Here is a 20,831-nt window from a genome sequence, read left to right as displayed (position 1 = left end):
GTGGGAGCTTTCTGTCTCTTATGTCAGGGAATGGGATTATCCTAGCTAATGTCTCAGTAGAACTGTCAGTGTGACACCAGGAAAGAGAACCAGTGCAGTCCTTGACTGCTGAAGAATGGTCAGACATGACCAGAAAGCAAATCATGCTGGTGGTACTGCTATTAGACTGTGCACACATCTGGTTCTTGAAGGTTAAAAATGGTTTTGAAATACTGGAAGAAAATCAAAGAAATCTCCTAGAAGCATGGGGGACTGGAAAAGCAAGCCTTGTCATATGAATGTTAAATAGCTCTATCAGCTTAGTTTGCCAAAGAAAAAATGGAGAAGAAATGTGATCATTTGCTAAAGAATATTTAGTGATGATGTCTCAGTTTTGCTGACCAACATGCATCAAGAGCTAATGGCCAAAAATTTACATCTGAAATTTATTTAATCTTGCACGGAATGTCCCAGTAATGAAAACAATAAAACATTGGAAGGTCTTACTGGTGAAAACCATAGACAGAGTCTTCTGAAGGTGAGAACTTGAAATTGCTTCAAAATCTGATAAATATTTAAAAAGCATAGACACCTGGTACATCTACTACATCAGTGAGTCAGATATAATGAATACATTGATCTCTTTTTGACCTTAGAGTCTTCTTCCTTCCTGGCCCTTGGAAGGAAGAGAATTAGCAACATTTAATTTAAAATACTAAAAACACTGTTTTTGTATGGTAGTTACAGCTGAATCTCATCATCAAATGCAATACAAATTTATCCTCATCATGTCAAAAGTACTATTCTGTCTTACACAAGTGATCAGACTTCTGAAACATCCAAAATTGGTTACAGCAGAGGTGAAGTTGGCAGGATGGAGATGTTAAATGAGCCAGGTGTGGCATTTTCCTGTTCTTGGTGGTGGCCACAGTGACCAGCAGCCTGCAGGCAGCGAGGGAGGGCCCAGGGAGCTGAGGGCTGGGAGGCACCCCAGGAACAGTGGCCAGTGTGGCATCATCTTGGCACATGTCCTGTTATAGTTGATGAATATATTTGCTTGCAGATTCCAGTTTTGTGTTTGGGTTGACTCAGCCTTGTGCACTTCATCCATGGGTGTCTGTCTGAAATGCAATGCCTGTGGCAGAGTGACAGCTCCCAGCACATGGAAAGGGGAGGTGAGAGGTGTCAGGATTGAGGCCAAGTTTCTGGCTCTGTGAATGTTCTGACCCTGATGGATGGCCTGAGGCACTGACCAGCAGCTGATACTGCTCCTCTGTTGAAAAATACAGAGAATTCTGAAGAAACAAGAAATTCTGTGGCAGCACCATGTAATTGTCTGTAGCTCACATCTTGGTGTCAGCATAGAGTTTCTCTCTTCTGTTTTCAGTACATAAAATCAGCTAAAAAGAAATTCCTACCTAAAATTTAGGTCTGTACTGCCCCCACCCCAAACTCATCCATTGTGTTGCCATCCTAGTTTAATTTGCACAGAATTTTCTGTGGTGTTATTGCATGTGCTTTCATCTATCTTTTGCATAATGCTTAATTTTGATTAGATTAGTGATCTTGAATTGGAAGAACACAGGATTTTCCAGTTACATTTACCTTTAGTTTGCTTTGTTATTTCCGTGTCTTGACATCCTTAAGGTGAAAAATTTCAATATCAAAGCCTATCTGCAGATATGTGTCTGAAAGTCTTCGAGATAATTTGGCTTGACTCAAGTTTTTTAAAGAAAAATTTTAAGTTTGCATTTCTACATTGTGAGACCCATCTGACTGCATATTGTTTCTGGATGTGTTTTTTCTCTCAACCTAAAATTCAAAGTGGTGATTGATTAGTTAAATGAATCAAGCCCAATTTTATGCTGCCCAAGTTTTTTTTTAATTTATTTTGACCTGTTATAGCTGAAATCATTTAAGCTTGTACTTTGCTATTACCCAGATTATGATTAAGGTGGTTTTGGAAATAAAAATATTAAATAAGTCAAAATTGACAGCCATAAGCCATATTGAAAAAGTCATTAATTTTAAGCTCTAGTCTAATTTCAATTATTTTAACTACTGTATATCAGTAAAAGAAATACCCTTATTTGAATAGGAGAAGTTATCTAACTGGAAATTTAGAGTCAAATCCTATTGCAGTCCTTACTTCTCAGGAGACAGTGTGGGCTTCTGGTTGGGCACTGGCACAGGCTCCCCAGGGCAGTGCTCACAGCACCAGCCTGGCAGAGCTCAAGAAATGTTTGGGCAATGCTCTCAGGCACATGGGGTGACCTCTGGGGTGTCCTGTGCAGGGCCAGGAGTTGAACTCGATGTTCCCTTCCAGCTCAGCTTATCCTATGATCCTGTGAAATGGATTTTAAATTAAAATGTAATAGTTTCTTCCTAATTTTTACACAGAAGCAGGGTAGTTCCCCCAGTTTGAGGCACATCTGTCTCTAAACTGAATAAGAATTAATTGTTTTGGTGCAAGTGGTCAATAGAATGCCCACCATGAGAACAATATAATGTTTTAAAGGTCAATACAGCATTTGAATAAGAAAAATATTGTAATCTCACTTTCTGTGTGTAGAAAAGTCTAGTAAAAAAGGAAAAAAATGCCACAAACTTGGCTTTTAATAATGCTAGTACTGTTTCATATTTTTATGTTCAGAAGGTTTGGGATAGAGAAGCAGTTTCTCTATCTTCTCACTTTTTCTTCCTGGTCATTAGTACTCATGGTACATCCAACATCTCCTGTGTTGGATGAATGCTTGGTGCCATTACTTTGCAAATAGCAGAATAAAATGATTTTACCTCTCTTTGTGATGATTCCACATGCTTCCATTTCCAAGTAAGGAGTATATGACAGTCAGTTTTTTCAGTGTTCAGTTAAACTTCTTGAAGACAGATTTATTTCTCATTTTCTTCCCCAGGTTTTTGGGTTTGTGTTTTTGTTTTGTTTTTGTTGTTGTGGTTTTTTGGTTTTGTTTGGTAGTGGTGTTTTGTTTTTTTGATTAAAGGGGGGAAGGTTGGGTGTTTTCATGTTTGGCTGGGGTTGTTTTTCCAACTTGGACAGACTGATTTTCATTTTAAATGAATGATTTTTTAAAGCCTATACCCTTTTGATCTAGATATTTTTTCTTAAACCAAGCCCTGAATGCTCTGAAATCCAGTGCTCAACCATTGCAGAAATAAGAATAACCCTACTGAAATGGAGGGAGAGTATCCAGCTGCAGGTTTACTTTCTAAGTTCCATGTGTATTAAGAGAAAATAGATAATTAGTGAAGCCTGGAAAGGTTGTAAGGATGCATTCCAGCTGGGAAGGATTGCTAAAGCTTAGTAAACAGGGGAACCCTTTTGAGTGTGACAGGGATAAACCTGTATTTCAGAGGAGGAATATTATCAAGTGTTGGTAATACTGAAATAACCCAGTCAGTTCTAGTGCTGCTTATAATGAGCACCTCCAACTTTACCTTACAACTTCAATTGCCCAGATTCAACCTCCTTTTTTTGCTAGCTGTCATAATGAAAGAAACCAATCTAAATTCTAAGAATATTTGTCTTTTTTTGGTGTCCTTGGTCTTTCAGTTCACCTGGAGAATCAGTTTGGGCAATTGGAACTGCTGTCCTGTAGAGAACATTTCCCCTAAGTCATTAAATACTCCATTAGTTTTGCTACAAGTAGAAACATTTCCATAGCACTGTCCTGGAATTAATTCCAGTAAGGAAATTTCAGATTTGTGAGGTGTCATTTCTATTCTATCACCTTAGAAAATCATTCTGTTTTGAACTGCATGATGTGAGGGAGAGTGATGTTGGAGACTTGTCAGCTTTGGCTTTCTTTCCACCAATGCAAATTTCAGGTTTCATTTCACCCTGACAAAGATCATCAACTCTATTAAAAGAGATCAGCTGAAAAGTAGTTCAGGGAAAAAGGGAGAAAGTATGCTCTGTGATCACAGTCTGCTCAGGAATTTATTCATTTTTCTCTTATGAAAATATTAGCGTATTTTTATTTAATTTTGTCTTGTCTAGACCAGCCTGTGGCAGTCTAATAAATCACAAAAGCAAAGGAAGAAACTTGTAAGATTGCAATCTTACAAGGATATAGGATGCAGAAGAATACTTTCAAATGTACATTTTACTTTTAAAAAATCCAGAAGTATATTTGAGTAGTTCTGTGGGTTTTACTCCGTTAGTGACATCCAGATAGCACAAGCTGGATCAGACTGTTGTTCATTAGTAGCTGACAGCTTTTCCAACTCATGATGAATTCCAAGAATTGCCTGCACAAACCTCATCAAGTTCAAAAGGCCAAGAGTAAGGTCCTGCCCTGGGCTCAGGGCACTCCCAAGCACAAATACAGGCTGGGCAGATCATGGACTGAGAGCAGCTCTGAGGAGAAGAGCAGCTGTGAGCATTTGCAGCCCACAAAGCCAAACATGTCCTGGCAGCATCAAGAGCAGGTGAGGGAGGGAATTCAGCTGCTCTGCTCTGATGAGGCCCCACCTGCAGTGCTGGGACCAGCTCTTGTGTCCCCAAAATAGGAAGGAGATGAATGTGTTGGAAAGAGTCCACAGAAGGCCATGAAGATGATCCAAGGGCTGGAGCATCTCCCCTGTGAGGACAGAGAGAGTTGGAGCTCGAGCAGCCTTACTGTTCCTGAAGGGAGATACAAGAGAGCTGGAGAGGGACTTATGGCAAGGGCAGGTAGTGGTTAGTCAAGGGGTAATGACTGCAAACTGAGAGAGCAGGTTTAGATCAGATGTAAGGAAAAGATTCTTTCCTGTAAGGATGGTGAGGCCCTGGCACAGGTTGCCCCCCAGAGAAGCTGTGACTGCCCCATCTGTGGAAGTGTCCAAGGCCAGGCTGGATGGGGTTTTGAGCAACCTGGTCTGGTGGAAGGTGTCCTTGCCCATGGCAGGGGGTTTGGAATGAGATTCTCTTTAATGTTTTGTCCAACCCAAACAATTCTGTGATACTCCTCAAACTCTTCTCATACAGAAATAAATTTGCCTTCTAATGGATTTGTAAGTTGTAGATCAGAAGCATCGCCCTTGCCAACTCTGTGGTGTGTTTCTTCACCACAAAAGCCTTGGCAGATCTTTAGAACCTGGGAATCATGCTTTGGGGACTGCAGAAGTAAAACCCATCAGTGGGAGATAGCATTCTGTTTTAAACTTATAGTTGTTTTACAGAGAGGCACAACAGTAAGAAATCTCAGAAAATATGTGTTAATTTTCCCCAGGCCATGCCTCTTTCCAGCATCTTTCCTTTTTCTCTTTAGTTACTTGAAGGGAACTCACCAGAAATATGCATTGGTATTAAACTCTCAGTACACAGAAATACTGTGTTTTTAGGCCGTCTCTCCTGATTGCCCCCACTTACCACTCCTTCTGTAGTATCTGTATCACACAGCAGTCCTGGAGTGGATGAAATCCACTTCTTTTGGATGTAATTTAACTGGAGAATATCTTCCACATGCTCATCTAATGTTCTGCAACCACTGATGGATGTTTAACTTCATGGGAGCATTACAACCATTGATAAGACAAACATTGATGGCATTACAGAATGTGGAGGCTGAGTCCTCACACTGCTCTGCTCTGTCCCCTCCTTCTGTGTCTCACTGCCAGCTGATATGGACAGATCACAGCACCCAAATCTTGTAACCCATCCTGTCAAAAACCACTGCACTGTGGTTATTCTAGCAGGAGTTTGTATTTGGTGGTAACTGCACTAAGTCAATTCACAGGTATAATGCAGAGATGTTGTTACAAGTGTCACTGGTGTTAGAGCAAAACCAACTTAGAATCTAAATTATGTGTCAGTGTCTCACTTATTATGTTTTTCATTATTTATTAAAAGTAAAAACTGTACAATTAAGAATGTTTTGTAATTATGTGACTTGGAAGTTGAAGACAGTAACACACTGGTAGCTGTGGTATATTAATTTTTCATAAATCCTAAGCAAAACTGTAGTCTGAATATTGTCATATATGGCTGAAACTTGGATCATGTTCTCAGAAATTGAGTAACTTGAAGTTATGAATAATGCCTGAAGATTTTTTAATTTCTATCATATGCTTTCATGACAGTTGGTAGTATAAAAAGAGCCATGGCAACATGGTTAGTGGGAGGGAAAACAAATTTGAGAAGGTAGTAATTATTAATCACTCTAACTAAAAGCAGTTAGGCCAATAATTCAGACCACAGCATATTTGTATAGCTCATTAAAAAAATAAATAAAAAGAAAGGAAAATTATTAGAAGTAGAAAAATGTGAGTGATTTTTTTTGATAAATATTTAGCAGCTGCCAACCCCCTCCTCTTGTCCCTACAGATGAATAATCAGTTCTCTGAGATAAGAGCAGGGAGCTAAAGCAGATCACAAAATGACATCTGAGCTGTCCCTAACTGCATGGAACCAAAATGTGGGGTTAGATCTAAACCAAATAATTAGAGGGGATGTTTCATCTGGGCAAGTGGTCATATCTATGAAAAATAACTGTTATGTGAAGGAAGAGAATGGCCCTGAATAGAGAAACTACCAATTCCCTTCGTCCACAACTGCTGTTGCTCCCCTGGGGCTTAGCAATCAAAACAAGAGGGGTTTTTTTCTCAACCATTACACACAGCAAGTCCATGGAAAAAGTTCTTTTTAAGAAAAATTTGCTCACTGATGGCCTGGAGTGCAGATTGAACTAGGTAGTAAAGTAACATTATTGAAAGGAAAATGTAATGTTTGAACTCTGTTCCCTGTCATTCTGTCAAGGCTAGGAACTTATGCTAGGTTTTTGGCTCAAGACAAAACATGGTTGTATGTACACTCTTAGAGCTGGGTGTGGGTTTTTTTTTTTATATTTCTTTTTGGATTTACTTTTTGATGGGTTTATTTATAATTTTTTTTTATTTTTAATAAATAAAAGTGAGAGGAACATGAAAGAGAACAGTGAGAATTTGTCCAAAAGATGTAGCTAAGTGTAAATTTTCCAGTTATGTTTGGAGGCTCTTAAAAGTGACCTTCTGTGATTTTTCCTGCAGAAGTCTAACCTTTAAACCTGTCCTGCCCTTTTTCAGAGCTGCCAAAGAAAACTGGTGCTACTACACTGTTCACCCCCACCAGTGATTAATGTGACTTGTGAGAAATCTCTGTTTTCCTTGTGTGAGATAAAGGAATAGGAGGAAGGGATTTTTATTATTAATTCAATTCCTATGAAGGTTGTCCATCTGAATAACTAAAAGCTCTGTCTTTAAGAGTGTTTTGGCAGGGGTAACTGCTCCCAAAAAAATGTACCAATATCTCTGCTTCTCTAAAACAGTATTGCTGTGTTCCCATGATCAGAATACTATTTAAAAATTCTGGAGTGAAAGTCAAGTAAAATTTTATACTAGCAAATATATAAAATAATGTTTTTATTCAAATCAAATAACATTTTAACAAATTCTTTTCTGCATGTTAAAGCAGATAGTTATTATTTTCTGCTGGATTTCTATGGACAGCATGCACAGCTTCTGAAACAGACAGTGATAATTAAATGAGATCATTGCAATGAGCAATAATTTAATGCACACATACAAATATTCATAACATCTGAATCAGGAACTTCAAGTAGGTGCATCAAGCTAGTTGAGTAGGGATTTGATTTTAAAACAGGTGCTGTGTTGTAGTTTGAAAAATGCCATTTACTCAGGAATGACTTGGCTTAAGTTATACAGTTTTATTGGATGTTTTGACTTTAGGCTACAGCCCTATCTATTTTAGGTGGTTTGGCCTACTGAAAAAGTAATTGAGATTTTTTCCTCTTCTATTTAAATCAGCATAAGAAGTGACTGTGCAAATGTGATAATCTCTGACACTTGCTCAAGTCATCAACCTCAGTAGGATGGAGAGCCCAGTGTCTGTTACTGTCTGAAGACTTTTCTCCAGACTTGTAAAAATGAATTTGCTGCTTGATTTGAATTCCTGGTGTAAAAGGAGATGAAAATCATTCTAACTGAAATCTTAGAAGACTAAAAAAAAGCTAAAGTCTCAGTGATCATAGAGACTAGCTCAGTTGAATCTGTAGACCTATTTGTATAAAACTAACTAACCTGAAGGCCATAAAATTGATTCCCTGCAGCAAATATTTCTACTGAAAAAATTCTGGGGAAAGCTGTTTGAGAGAAATGGGGAGTAAAAATTAACACTACTCATTTTACATGGAAGGAGGCAATTTACATCTGAATATTTACTCAGTAATAATTTATATATTTCTCTGGCATTTAGAAAGGATAATTTCTAAAGAATTTTAACTGTTCAAAGGAACCATCTGTGAAAGCAGGAAGTTTTGAGTCAAATTAAAATTTATTTAATGTTCATTATTCATTAATTAAATAACAGTTTCAGTTATTTTGAGTCACTTAAACATTGGCACATATTTTTAGTTCTAAATGCAGAGAAAACACATTCATAATTTTAGTTTTATCAATTTTATCAATTGATAATTATTAGTATCTTGAACCATTTAAATATTGTAAGAATTTATAAATAAATTTTTTTTACTGTATTTTTCTTTGCTGTTTATTTTTATTTCCTTAATTGCAACAGTATTACAGAGGTGTAACTTAGGTTGATAAATTCATTATTTCAAATATTTTAGAAAAATGAACTGCAATAGTTACTTTGCCTTGCAAATATTCTAATGGCTTTATTCAGGTTGAATGAAGAGATCAAGACAGAAGGTGATTCTTAAATTTTGATGCAAAGTATCTAAAAGGCTGTTCGTTGTTGCTTTAAGCACTTACTCATTAGCAGTTGTCTATTTCATGGAGAAAATTCTAAGTGTTCATCACTGGTTCACTGTGTCAAGAGACTTTTTAGTCCATCCATGTACTTGAAAAGTAGTATTTTCTGTCTGGAGAGGAAATATCTAATATGTGAGCTCCAAGCAGGATCTGTGCAGCAGGAAATAAGCCAGGGGGAAGGTCTGTTTTGAACAGTCAATTATTAGTTTCTGCTTTAATAAAACCAAAGCCTGCAAGGGGTTGAGTTTGGTTTTCTCATAAGTGTGGAGACAATAGTTTTGACTTTGCCAAACCTGCTTGGCTTTTTTTTTCTTTCTCAAGTCCTTTAGAACCACATGAGTACCCCAAATTTGGTAATGCATCTCTGAAACGTGTTGCCCACCCACACTTCCCACAGGATTTGTTCTTGTGAGTTGACACTTGTGCTGCTGCTGGTGTTTGTGAAGGCTCCCAGACCACTCACACACTGCTTCTGAGCCCTTTGTGGTGCTTTTAAGAGGTCACTGGCACAGTGTTGCTGTTTACATGCAGATCTGAGCAGAGCCAGGGTATTCCCATTACTGATTCCAACCTTCAAATCTTCTTGGTTATGGCAGTCCAGAAAGATGAATGCAGCAGATCTGTTCTGTGTGAGCCCTACACAGCAGAATGTGACTGTAGGATGAATGTAACAATTGAAAAGTACCTCATTGATACTTATCCATGTTTTGAAGCTGCAACCTCAGGAGATAGCTTTACCTGTAAAGAAGTTAAAGGATGAAATAATGGCTAATGTCCAAATATGTGGATATGCCATAAAAAAGTGCATTTCAGGTGACTGCAGTAGCAATTCTTTCCCTCACAAACTGATCTGCCAGGTGGTCAAAACTGAGCAGACAGAAATGTGGAGAAATCAGCATTTAAAGGGCTTTATACTCTCACTCCATAATTCCTGGATTCACGATTATCTAATAAACACTTTCAACATCTTCCCCATACAGAAAGAGAGGCTTCTTCCTGATGGACAGCACAAGTAGCCAGACTGCACAGACCCAGGGAAATTCAAGTGTAGACCTTGCTTCAGTCTGCTCTATTTTTTTGCTTTTTAAGAGGTTCTAGTAACAGATACCATCAATAAGAACATATATATAGATGTTACTATTATTAGTAAACATTGCTTGTGATATAGTGAGTTTGCCTTACTTTTGTAGAGGAACTGCTAAGGGAATGTGTGAGACAGACTGCAGACACCTCTAGCATTGAAGTAATTTTTTATAATGCAGCATTTATTGTTTCATGTGAGACAGTAATCTATGAGCAAACCTCAAGGATTTAAAAGTTAACTTTTCCTGGAGCAACAACTAGCAATGAGGCTGTTTTCAAAGTTTATCTGATCTTACAAGTCATAGTAAGAAACAGAAAATGAGATAACTCTTATAGACTGTTCCTTTTGATCTATATGTAATTATTTTTTCAGAAAAACTATGAACATTTAAGGAGTTCTCTTCGTATTATAACACTGTCTGGCTCCTGAGACTGCAGAGATATGCCAAAAATAAAAGCTGGATTTGAAAAAAATAAATGCCTAGAATCTAGGAGAGAAAGATTTTTATCAGAGGAATTTTACGTCTAGAAAATTCAGGAGAAGTTTTTTTCAGAGAAACTCTGACAGTTTTAGCTTTCTTTTAAAATTCTCTCCACCTCTACATATTTTTTCCCAGTGATAATTATGGTATTGGTCTTTTAAATTATGAAGAAATGCTTCCTTAAAAATCTATCTTTAAACCTACAGAATGACAGAGTCACAGTAGGCGCAAGATCTAAGAGAGTCAAATTAATTAGCATTTTACCTCCACTGATTGATTAACTTGGTGGTAGGTGGTGTAGCTGAGATGTAAATTACCTCATTAGTATGGTCATAAAAAATCATTACAATTAGATATTATTGGAGTTAGTTACTACTTTTAAAGTAAAGTAGTACTGTCAGCTCATAGCAGCATGAGCTGTGAGCAGAGGCACATAGTAGAATATTTTCTTCCACATTTTGCAGGAGTCTTTAAAGTTGGTGGAAAAAGTGTAATAGTCCTGCTGCTATTCTAGCTTTGGGTTCTGATAGGTGGTTGTACATTTATTTTCACCAAGTATTTCTGTAGGTCTTTGAAGCACTGGAACATGGGCAGTGCTGGTCATTGCCTTTTCCTGGTCAGTTCTGGGCAAGCTGATATTCAGCATTTCACTGATACAGACTTTGTCATGTTTGTAGTTGCATGTCAGAGATTTCTAACCTTATTTTCAATCCAGGACTGTTGGATCTAAATAATAATCCATTATTAAACTAATAGATAATGAAATTAGATTATAGTTAATTCCTGGAAGCAATTCTGTGGTTTCAGTTACTGACTTCATAAATATGCAGAAATCATCAGTACTCACCAAGCCTTCCAAAGTATGTTCTAGTCTATTGGATTTGTGAATTAATGGCATTACTTTGACTTTATGTAGCATTTGAAAACAAATCAGTGAGACCAGCAGAAAATAATTACAGCTTGGTGCTGTGGTGTTGTAGCATTATATGGGCAGATGCAATTAGTTCAGGAACTAAACCTGGAAGTGCTGTACACAGTAGAGTCCAGGGATAATAGTGCAGTTGTGAGGTAAATAAGAGACACAGATTTACTTAAACATTTAACCTGAATTACATTCAAAGATCTCTGAGAGCAAGATTTAGATCAGAGAGAAATAATTGAAAAAGAAAGGTTTAGAGAAAGATTTAGCAAGATTTAGATCGGAGAGAAATAATTGAAAAAGAAATGTTTTGAAAACTGTCTACCTGATATAGAAAAGCTATTTGGAAATTGAAAGTGTGCTAAATTTTGCATCTCCTTAACTTCCCTGAAAGGAAGGGTCACAAATGCTGATTTTCACTATCTTGAGGCTGATTTGGGGCAGATATCTCAGTGTGATGACATGCTTGCAGAAGAGTTTGCATTTTACAACTCCATGAGACATAACTGATTTTGAAAATGCAGTAGTCACTCATATCTCTCTTGACTTTATTATCTAAGAACAGTAAATTTCTCATTTGGAAATGTTGCACTTTCTAGTGATTTTAATTGAGTGATACTGACCTTAATTATTTTGTTCTGCTGTTGTGGATATGACAGTCTCTGAAGGAGAAAGGACAATCTCAAAAAAAAGAGAAATATCTATTTTTGAGAGATGCAGCCTGGATTTACATCACACAAAATAGTCCTATCACCCAAGGAGTGTAAAGACATCTATTGATTTGATTCAGACTGGTTTCTGTCATTGGCTCATATATTGTGTGCATGCATCTGCACAGCAAAGTGACCCATAAAGATGATGAATAGGAGCTGTATTGAAATCTGTCACTTGCTGAGTCATGCTTTCCAAAAGTGTTGATGACAAAGTAGGTGTAAATGATTTTCCTCTAAAATCCTCTGAAGATTAATTTGGTCCTTTGTTATATTAATTCAGTGTCAGATAACAGAAGCAGCCCATCTTTCTGCAGTCAAACTCAGTCAGTTTCAGAATGCCAAATGTCCTTGGCTGCATCAACAGCAGCGTGGGCAGCAGGTGAGGGAGGGGATTCTGTTCCTCTGCTCTGCTCTGGTGAGAGCCCACCTGCAGGGCTGAGTCCAGCTCTGGGGTCCCTAGCACAGGAAGGACAGGGACCTCTGGGGAAAAGCCCAGAGGATGGCTCCAGGATGATTAGAGGGAGCATCTCTCCTATGAGGAAAAGGTGAGAGAATTGGGATTGTTCAGCCTGGAGAAGAGAAGGCTGCAGGGTGACCTAATTGTGACCTTCCAGTGCCTGAAAGGAGCCTTCAGGGAAGACAGAGAGAAACTTTCTACAAGAGCATGCAGTGACAGGACAAGGGAGAATAGAGTCAAACTGACAGACAGCAGATTTAGATTGGATATTAGGGAAAGTTTCTAGGGGTGGTGAGGCCCTGGCACAGGCTCCCTGGAGAAGCTGAGGATGCCCCATCCCTGGAAGTGTTCAAGGTCAGGATACATGGAACTCTGAGCAATCTGGTCTAGTGGAAGGTGTCCCTGCCCATGAAACGAGATAATCTTGAAAGTCTCTTCCAAGCCAGACAGTTCTGTGATTCTGTGATCTCCTCCTCCATTGATTCTGGTAATGGAAAAGATTGATTTCTAAATTTTCTAGTAGGGCTGTCAAACCCAACTGAGCTTTGATAAACCAGCTTACTGTATGAGGTGATTAAAGCAACTGAGCTGATCACTGGAAGTGCCAATCTTCAGTATAGAAATTGGCAAAAAGTAGCTCTAATTGGTAATTTTTTCTAACACTGCTGAATCTGAGAAGGAAATCTTCCTCAGGATTTGGATTTCAGGAGTATGGAGAGTTATTGAGCTTCAGTCTCCATGGATGCAGAGGTGCCCTTGATTTCAAATTCATAAAAGTACTCATTAAGATGAGAGCATAGTTATTACTTTCTCAGTTGTGGAAATTTGGGATGTTAATTTTACTTTGACTCAGTCTCTATCCCCTTGTCAGGTATACTTCTTATAATTATCTTAAAACAGCACTTCATTAAGCATTCAACTCATCTTTGGTGAGTTTTGAAAACTCAGCTTTTTCTATCTATCTTTACATGTAAATCCAAATATGTGCATATTATTTACTTCATTAGTTTTCCTTTATGTGTATAAATTATTGCAGTATCAGTTTGGTGTGGGTTGTGGTATCTTTTGGTGGAGCTGAGGACATCATAGATCGATTCAGTCATTAAATGTAATTGTTTTTCAGTCTATTCCTTTCCTTCCATTTCAAAAAAATAATTTTTGTAATCACCTCTTGAAAAACATTGTTTTCCCAGTTTGTTTGCTTGGTACAATATAAAGGCCCCATTAAAAGGTCAAGTGTTGTAATTTTTAGTCAGGGAACTTAAAATTATTGTAATAACTTATAAACAAATTGTTGCTGTACTGTTTCAGGGCATTATTACTTAGGCACTAATGCACATTTCAGCTAAAAGAAATTCAATTTGGTGTGATTTTTCTATGTAAATTTATATGTAAATTTAAACCTGAAACTCACTGCCCTTTTAGCTTCTGATATTAAATGTTCTGTGCAAATTTTTCCCTTCTAGTTAATTTCCTGTACTGCAATAAGAATGGATTCCTCGCTAAGCAAGTTTTACAAATATATAATTTGCTTAAGGTGTTTAGTTCTAAATTTCAAGCAGTTCAATCTGCTGTTCTGATAGACTTCACTGCTGATGAACAGTTGGTGCTTTTTTGAGAGCTGATATTTTATAAGGCAAAATAAGCCAAGTAAAATGGGAAAAAAAACAGTATTAAGAAAATAGCAATGCTATTGCTAATGGCTCTGTAGCCTCATAACCCTACATGGAAAAGAGAGGATTATTGTGGAAATTGATTTATATCTCAGGGAGAGGAAAAAAAAAGGAAAAAAAAAAAGGAGCTTAAGGAGATTGTACAGTGAGGGATATGTTTGACTCCTCAAAGATCTTCTCCATTGTCTTAGGAGTGCATAGGGAGCCTGAAGGACTCAGGCCCAAATGACAGAGGAGGTCAGGAGTTCCATGTGAATGATGAGTGCCAGAAAGGCCCAGCAGAGCATGGAGGTGCATGTCTGGGTTGGGGCTGTGTGTGGAAAAGGCTGGTGAGGGGTGACCTGGGGACACTTTGCATCAAGCACTTCAAGAGCCAGAACTGATTTCTGGAAGGATTTTGGCCAAACTGGGCTGAGCTCTGTTCAGCATGGCCTTGAAACTGTTCTCAGCTGCTGCTGCTCAACTCACTGGAGTTTCTTTTGTTCCAAGAAACAGAAATGAGTTAATGAGAATACAGCAGGAGACTCTAACTCCTGCTCCTGACATGTAGACACTCATGGGGATGTTGAAAGCTCTGATCATTTTGAGCCTGGGGAAGAGAGAAGCCAAGATCTGTTTTTTCAGCAGTATTGCCACCATTCCAAGTTCAGTCCTTGTGTGAGCAACATTCCTGCTTGTCAGATGCAGCGCAGAGAAAGAAGGCACTTGTTACTTGTCCATCTAGAAGAATTAATTGTGATTTGGACAAGGAGCCCCAAAGGGAAGAATTTCTGCTGCATTATCTCACAAGGGCTATAAAAATACCTTTCTTACTCTACTTGAAAATTTGCTTCTGTAGCCACAGCCTGGCAAACTCAGGAGCAAATAGAAATGCTTTCACCTCAAGGTCTATGGATTGAAAAAGCTTCAAACAATGTGGAATGAATGCCATCTTCTTAAGGAAATTGCATTTTAATTTAAAACAATTCTAAAGAATAAGGACTGTAGTCAGTCTCTTAGACACGTTGGCCAGGCAGGGTTTTTACTGACACCTGCTGATGGTGAGAATAGGATTATTACTGAAGATGGAACACAGAGAATTGTTATGCACAGTAACTGTAGAATGTCTCCATCTTCCTGCAAATTACCCTGTTGAGCTAAGAAGAGGATTAGTTGATAGTTCAGTGCAGTGTATACATTTATAAAAGTAAAATTGCATATTATGGACTTAAATAAATTAGATCCAGTTGCTCAAAAAAAGACATAGAGAAAGGAATGATGAGAAAGTCTTTGGCAAAAAAAAATGTCAGGAAAATATTTCAGCAAACAAGTATAATATCACAAATGATCAATTGATGATGGTGAGCATCTTTTGAAACAAGAGTCTGGTTTACAAAGTATCAAACCTCTGCACAGACTAAGGGTATGAATGTAGGATTGAGTGTTAGCAGTCCCTTGTTTTTTCAATTTCCATAGAGAATAAATGTGAGCTCATATTTACATTTCATTTTATTTATTTTAACTTTGGTGAGATTATTTTAAATAACCTGGATTGGACAAGAATTGGGTAATTGAAAGTTCTAAAGGAATAATAGCATGACATATTGCACAAAAGTGGCTCTATTTTGGTGACTGGCAGCCTTGATATAAGAAATGTTTGAGGAAAGAGATTAATTTCCTTCTTTTCTCAACTTTTACATTTCTCCTCTATCAAAATGTTTATAAAATACTCAGCACTGAAATGTGGAACTAAATTAATGACTATAAATGTGTTTGGAAATTGCCTGTGATGTTCCTCTTTTACATTCAGTCTGATAAAATGGCACTTTCAAGAAAAAGATGAAAAATAATACTCTTAGCAATTGCATGAGCATTTTGTTATTTATCCTAGTTCTATGCCTCCATAACAACCCAATAAGGCCTAGAAACATTAAATATATATATATATGTATATATATTCTACTGATAAATATACATTTGCTCTTATTACCATCTTTGAAGCAGCAGATCATTAAAATATGTATGGGAATTCCAGTCAAATTTCTTGGGAAATTCCAGGGAAATATATAATCTTATTCATTCATTTTATACTGGCAAGAGAAAATTGTTTTATGATAATACTGGCAAAGTAAAATTTCCTTTGTGTACAAGATTAAAAAGTTTTCTTTCATAGTTGCTGCTTTTTTCCTAATCAGCTGTTCCATATTTCCATTTTACTGTAAAAGTATTTCTTCAACACAGCATGTAGATGTTTTACTATAAAATTGTTATGAAGCCTTTGGCAATAAAATGGTAGATAGATTTAGAAACTTGTTTACACCAGTAGAAACTATTAATCTGAGCTTTAAAATATTTTATGGCAAATTTAAATCCCATTTTACTGATGCAAGGCACTTAAATGATTTAAATTGTTGGTGTAATCTTGCCATCTGTAGAACATTAAATGTGTTTTATGTATATTCCAGTAGTCATTGTCTATAAATGCAAATGTATAGAAATTTACCAAGCCATAAGCAGGCTGAAATCAGTGGGAGGCAGCTCTGTGTGAGGTCATGAAAGTATTTAATATTCATTTTTAGTGTGTTAATAATTTTAATAGGCATTTTATTTTTTTCTCCTTTCATATTGCAACTTGAATTATTTACTTTTTAAAAAAACCAACTATGTGGAATAATTTTGCTGTGAGAAACAAATCACTATATCTTAAAAAAAAAAAAAACCAAAGGAACATGGATTTTGAAATAAACTGCTTGGTTAGAGAAAAGAAAAGAAACAATAAGAGTAGACACAAATATAAGTACAGGGAAATAAACACATATCTTTATTTTTGGATTTTGTGTATTTTCTATGGATAAATATATATAAATATAACATATGAATTTTAAACTGCAGAAATGCCTCCTGGATTATGAAGGCAGTGTTGCTGCCTTCATAAGTAAATTCCTTCTGGTCTATTCACAGTGCTTTGTTTCATGAATTGATATTGATACACAAAGGGCACCCAGGAATAATTTGCAGCATTTTTAACCTTACAGCAAAAGGAACTCTGCTGAAATGTAGCAGCTGTGCAGAATGAGCTGTCTCTGCCCAATTCCTGCTCATTCTAAAGGTTTTCCATGTGTAAAATATGCAGATTTATCTCATGAGGCCTTATTTTGGCTCTGTTTTATTACAGTAACTGGAGTTTTTAATGCACTTTTAACTGCATCAGTGTTTTCCAGGTGGTCAAGGAAAGGTGGTCCCTTTCCTTAGACTTTAAAAGGAGGATACAGAGATCACTAGTGAGGGAAATGGCCTAAAGGAATAAGAGAGGGAACATTTATTGTGGTGGTGTTGTTTTAATGTCAAGTATTATGATGTAACTTATAAAAAAGGAACCACATCCAGCAGAATTCAGCCTAATCATTTGCCAGCTTGCAAAGTGGATATTTCCAATTGTCTGTGCTTGGCTGTTGGGAGACAGCTTGGAGTTTTTACCTGCTTGAGATTACAGCAGATGGGCTTGAAAAGTGTATTTTGGCCAAGCCTTGGTCGTATCTTGGAAGGTCAAGTGACCTGTTAAAATGCAGACCAGCCAGGAATATTTGAACTTTTCCATATTTATGGAATTAAAGAGTTTACAATTTGAAGGTTGTCTGGAATGTTTCTTGCTGCAACTTGGCTTTTTATGGGTTAGTTCACACATCAAACAAAGGTGCAGCCTGAATTTGCATAAGTGTAGGCAATGAGTAAGTACCTTACACTTTTTTGGAGAAATATCTTTTAAGTGTAATTGCTCATAATTAATTTTGTGATTTTGTTTGTTTTTTTTTATTCTTTCTAGGATACTGTTGGAATTAATATTCCCATCACTAATCCTACCAAAAAACTTCTCAAGATGAGTGTGCTGCTGGACCATCCATCCCTGTTTGGAGAAAACTCTTTCATTCTCAAGCCCAAACAAACATATTCATATCACCTACAGTTTTCTGCAGCTGCTGTTGGTGCTTTTGCTGGAAGGTATGTTGGAGAGTTTTGATACTTATAATTGTGGCTGTTTTATTACTAAATTAACTATTTTCTTTGAAACCTAAGTCCTTTGATGAAAATATTGCCCTAAAAATTCCCACAAAAGTTTGTAAATGGAATTAAGAAAATTTCCAGCTTTAAATGTGTTGTGTCCTTAACAGTAGTCTTCCTCTCAGGAGAAATAGAATAACTCCTTGGCAATAGAATAACTCCTTGCTCTTCTAGTTCACCACAATTTAGTGAACAATGTTTTAGCCCCCCTTGAAAACTTCTGAATAGTTAGTTTTTAAAAATTTTTTAGTTCTGTAAAGGGAATAGCACAATTTAATTTTTTTTCTGAGAAGGAATGAAATTGTGAAAACAAACTAAAGCATGTGGAGAACCCTTTAACTGTCTTCACTTAAATCCATTTACCTTCATTATCTTCTGTTACTTAACCATGAGCCACAAAATTAATATGGAGAGGTTTTAAATTAAAATTTTTTTCATTACACTGGAAATCCCAGTGAAAACCTGCTGATATCATAACTAGCAATAAAAAGACAGATGACCTCTTGGACTTACTTTCAACTAAACCAGTTCACCAAGTAATTGCACAGTGTAGAATTGAAAAGCTTACTTTCCTGGAATTTGGTTACCAAAGCATTATTTAGTCTAAAGGCAGATTGAAAAACAATTCCCTGTTTTTCAGTTATCTCAACTGACTGGCAAAAATAGGAGGATGGGTTGGAGGATGGGGTCATAATTTAAGAGGAGGGCAGAGACACCTGACCAGTTTTGAAAGAATATTTTCAAATTCAAAATCCATTCAGAGATTTATTCAATTTACTTGTATTGATTTTTCCATAGACCAGAATAATGTCAGGTATCATTGAGTGATACAGATTCAAATAATACTCTTTAATAAAAATGAGTACTTTTATAACTCTTGTAATTATCTTTATTTTATAGAAATTATGCTATTTTAAACAGAAGATGAGAATAGAGCTCATCTTTTGTTTTTCATACCAGATAATATCGCCAGTATGAAAATATTTTTCAATACTTTTCAAGTGCAGAATTTCCAAATAATAAGATAAATGTTTATTAAAACAGGACAAAATTTTGGGCTCAGCTTTCGTGGGCTGGGGCTTAGGGGATATATGCAGAGTTGAAATAAAGCACATGTGGACATTCTCCAAATGGTTTTGCAGTTTTGTTCCAGAGATGTGTAATAGCTCTTTTAAATTGCAGTAGCTCCCACAGCCTGCAGTTACAGCTGGACAGAGGTACTTGCAGAGGTACTTGCATCCACACTATTAACTTCTTTTTCTGAAGCCATGGTCTGTTTCCTTTGCTATGTTAGCAGCTGGGAAGAACTGTTGGAAAAAGGGATTGTGGCAGGTGTACCTTTTCAAATGGTTGATTCTTTCCTAGAGCTGTTTTATGCTCACTTTCAAAGCTCTGTTGGCACAGGGGATGGTCTGGAACCATAAAGTCATGGAATAGACATAGTTATCTATAATTTAGAAAAAGAACTCATCCTTAGAGGGTCATGGGTTTGTACAGTGCATTTCTTCTCAGTTTTTATATGCTTCCACTGCTTTGGTTTAATGTTATTATGACTCAGCTACTCAAAAATGCTCAGGAAATAGAAAAGAAATTTTGCAGAAGGAAAGGACTGTATTAGAGTGTCAGTAACTGAAATATATTGCTGTACATATCTCACCCAGCAGGGCACAATTTTCAGTCATGACAATCCTTGATTGTATATCAAAACAATATATTGAATATTCCTAAAAGTGTATCTCTTTGCCATGCTCATAGGAATGTATCTATATCTATTTTTCACTTTATCACTAGATTTGAAAAAATTTTCATTTTTAAAATTGGTGTATAGTATTTCTGTTACTTTGCCCTTCAAAATGACTAAAATAAAATACTGTGATATTGAAATTAAATTAAAGCTTACTCTTATAAGCTGAAATATGTTTGGGTTGTATTTTTGCTAAAAGCAAGCTAACAAACAAAAAACTAAAAGCAACAAATGAATTTTATTGATAGAATTTAAAAAAGATGGAGAAGAGATTTTGTTGCATCAGTAATTCTAAATATTATTACACTTGGTAGCTGAATTCAGATACCAACGAGAAGTGTTAGAAGAAAAATATGATCTAATTAAAGAAGTCCCTGTGCTGAAATCATTAGGTTTCTCCTGAATTTTAATCTGTTTGTTTTTTTTTTTAATGATCTGAAAAAACAGCTATCATGTTAAGCTTCTGTATCTGTTTTTAGTGTCATGTTCCGGTCAGATGTGGTTGGAGAATTTTGGTATGCCCTGAAGTTCAATGTAGAGAAGCCATCACCATCTGTACTGCCTGATATAGGATGTGAGCTTGGAAAGTGAGTAGTTCATAGTGCTGGACTGGGTCTCTGCTTTTAGATATCATGGAAAACATATGAAGAGTTTAAACTCAGAATAGTGCTCTATGTCTGCTGTAGTAGATTGCAGAATAATTTTTTAGATATATTTTTAGGTAGATGAAATAGTCCTTGCAGAAAAGAAGGAGTGAAATGAAATTGAAATGAAATTTTAGCCTCTATGTAAACTTCCTCTGAATCCTTTTAGTAGAAATCATTCTAACAGTACTGCAGAATGTAAACACCCAGATCTGTTATACAGAGCTCTATAGGCTTGCTTTATTTTCTGTTTCTTTCCTTCTCTCTGAACTAGGAATTTACTGACAATCCTGCTTTACAAATGTTTGTATATCAGTAAGCAGAAATTTT

At 36.6% G+C, this 20,831-nt stretch overlaps 1 protein-coding gene across 1 annotated transcript in view; it reads left to right on the top strand.

The window, feature by feature from the left end:
* The window catches only part of CFAP47 (cilia and flagella associated protein 47), a 261,353-nt gene that overhangs the window by 160,806 nt on the left and 79,716 nt on the right, over nt 1-20,831 (top strand). Inside the window, 2 exon segments of the mRNA XM_050976722.1 lie at nt 17,878-18,053; nt 20,337-20,444. Coding sequence (XP_050832679.1) covers nt 17,878-18,053; nt 20,337-20,444 — 284 coding nt within the window.

The sequence above is a fragment of the Serinus canaria genome, chromosome 1 (genome assembly GCF_022539315.1).
Source record: "Serinus canaria isolate serCan28SL12 chromosome 1, serCan2020, whole genome shotgun sequence".
Taxonomy (NCBI): domain Eukaryota; kingdom Metazoa; phylum Chordata; class Aves; order Passeriformes; family Fringillidae; genus Serinus; species Serinus canaria.
The sequence above is the reverse complement of the archived record's forward strand: the minus strand, read 5'-3'. Positions and strand labels throughout refer to the sequence as shown.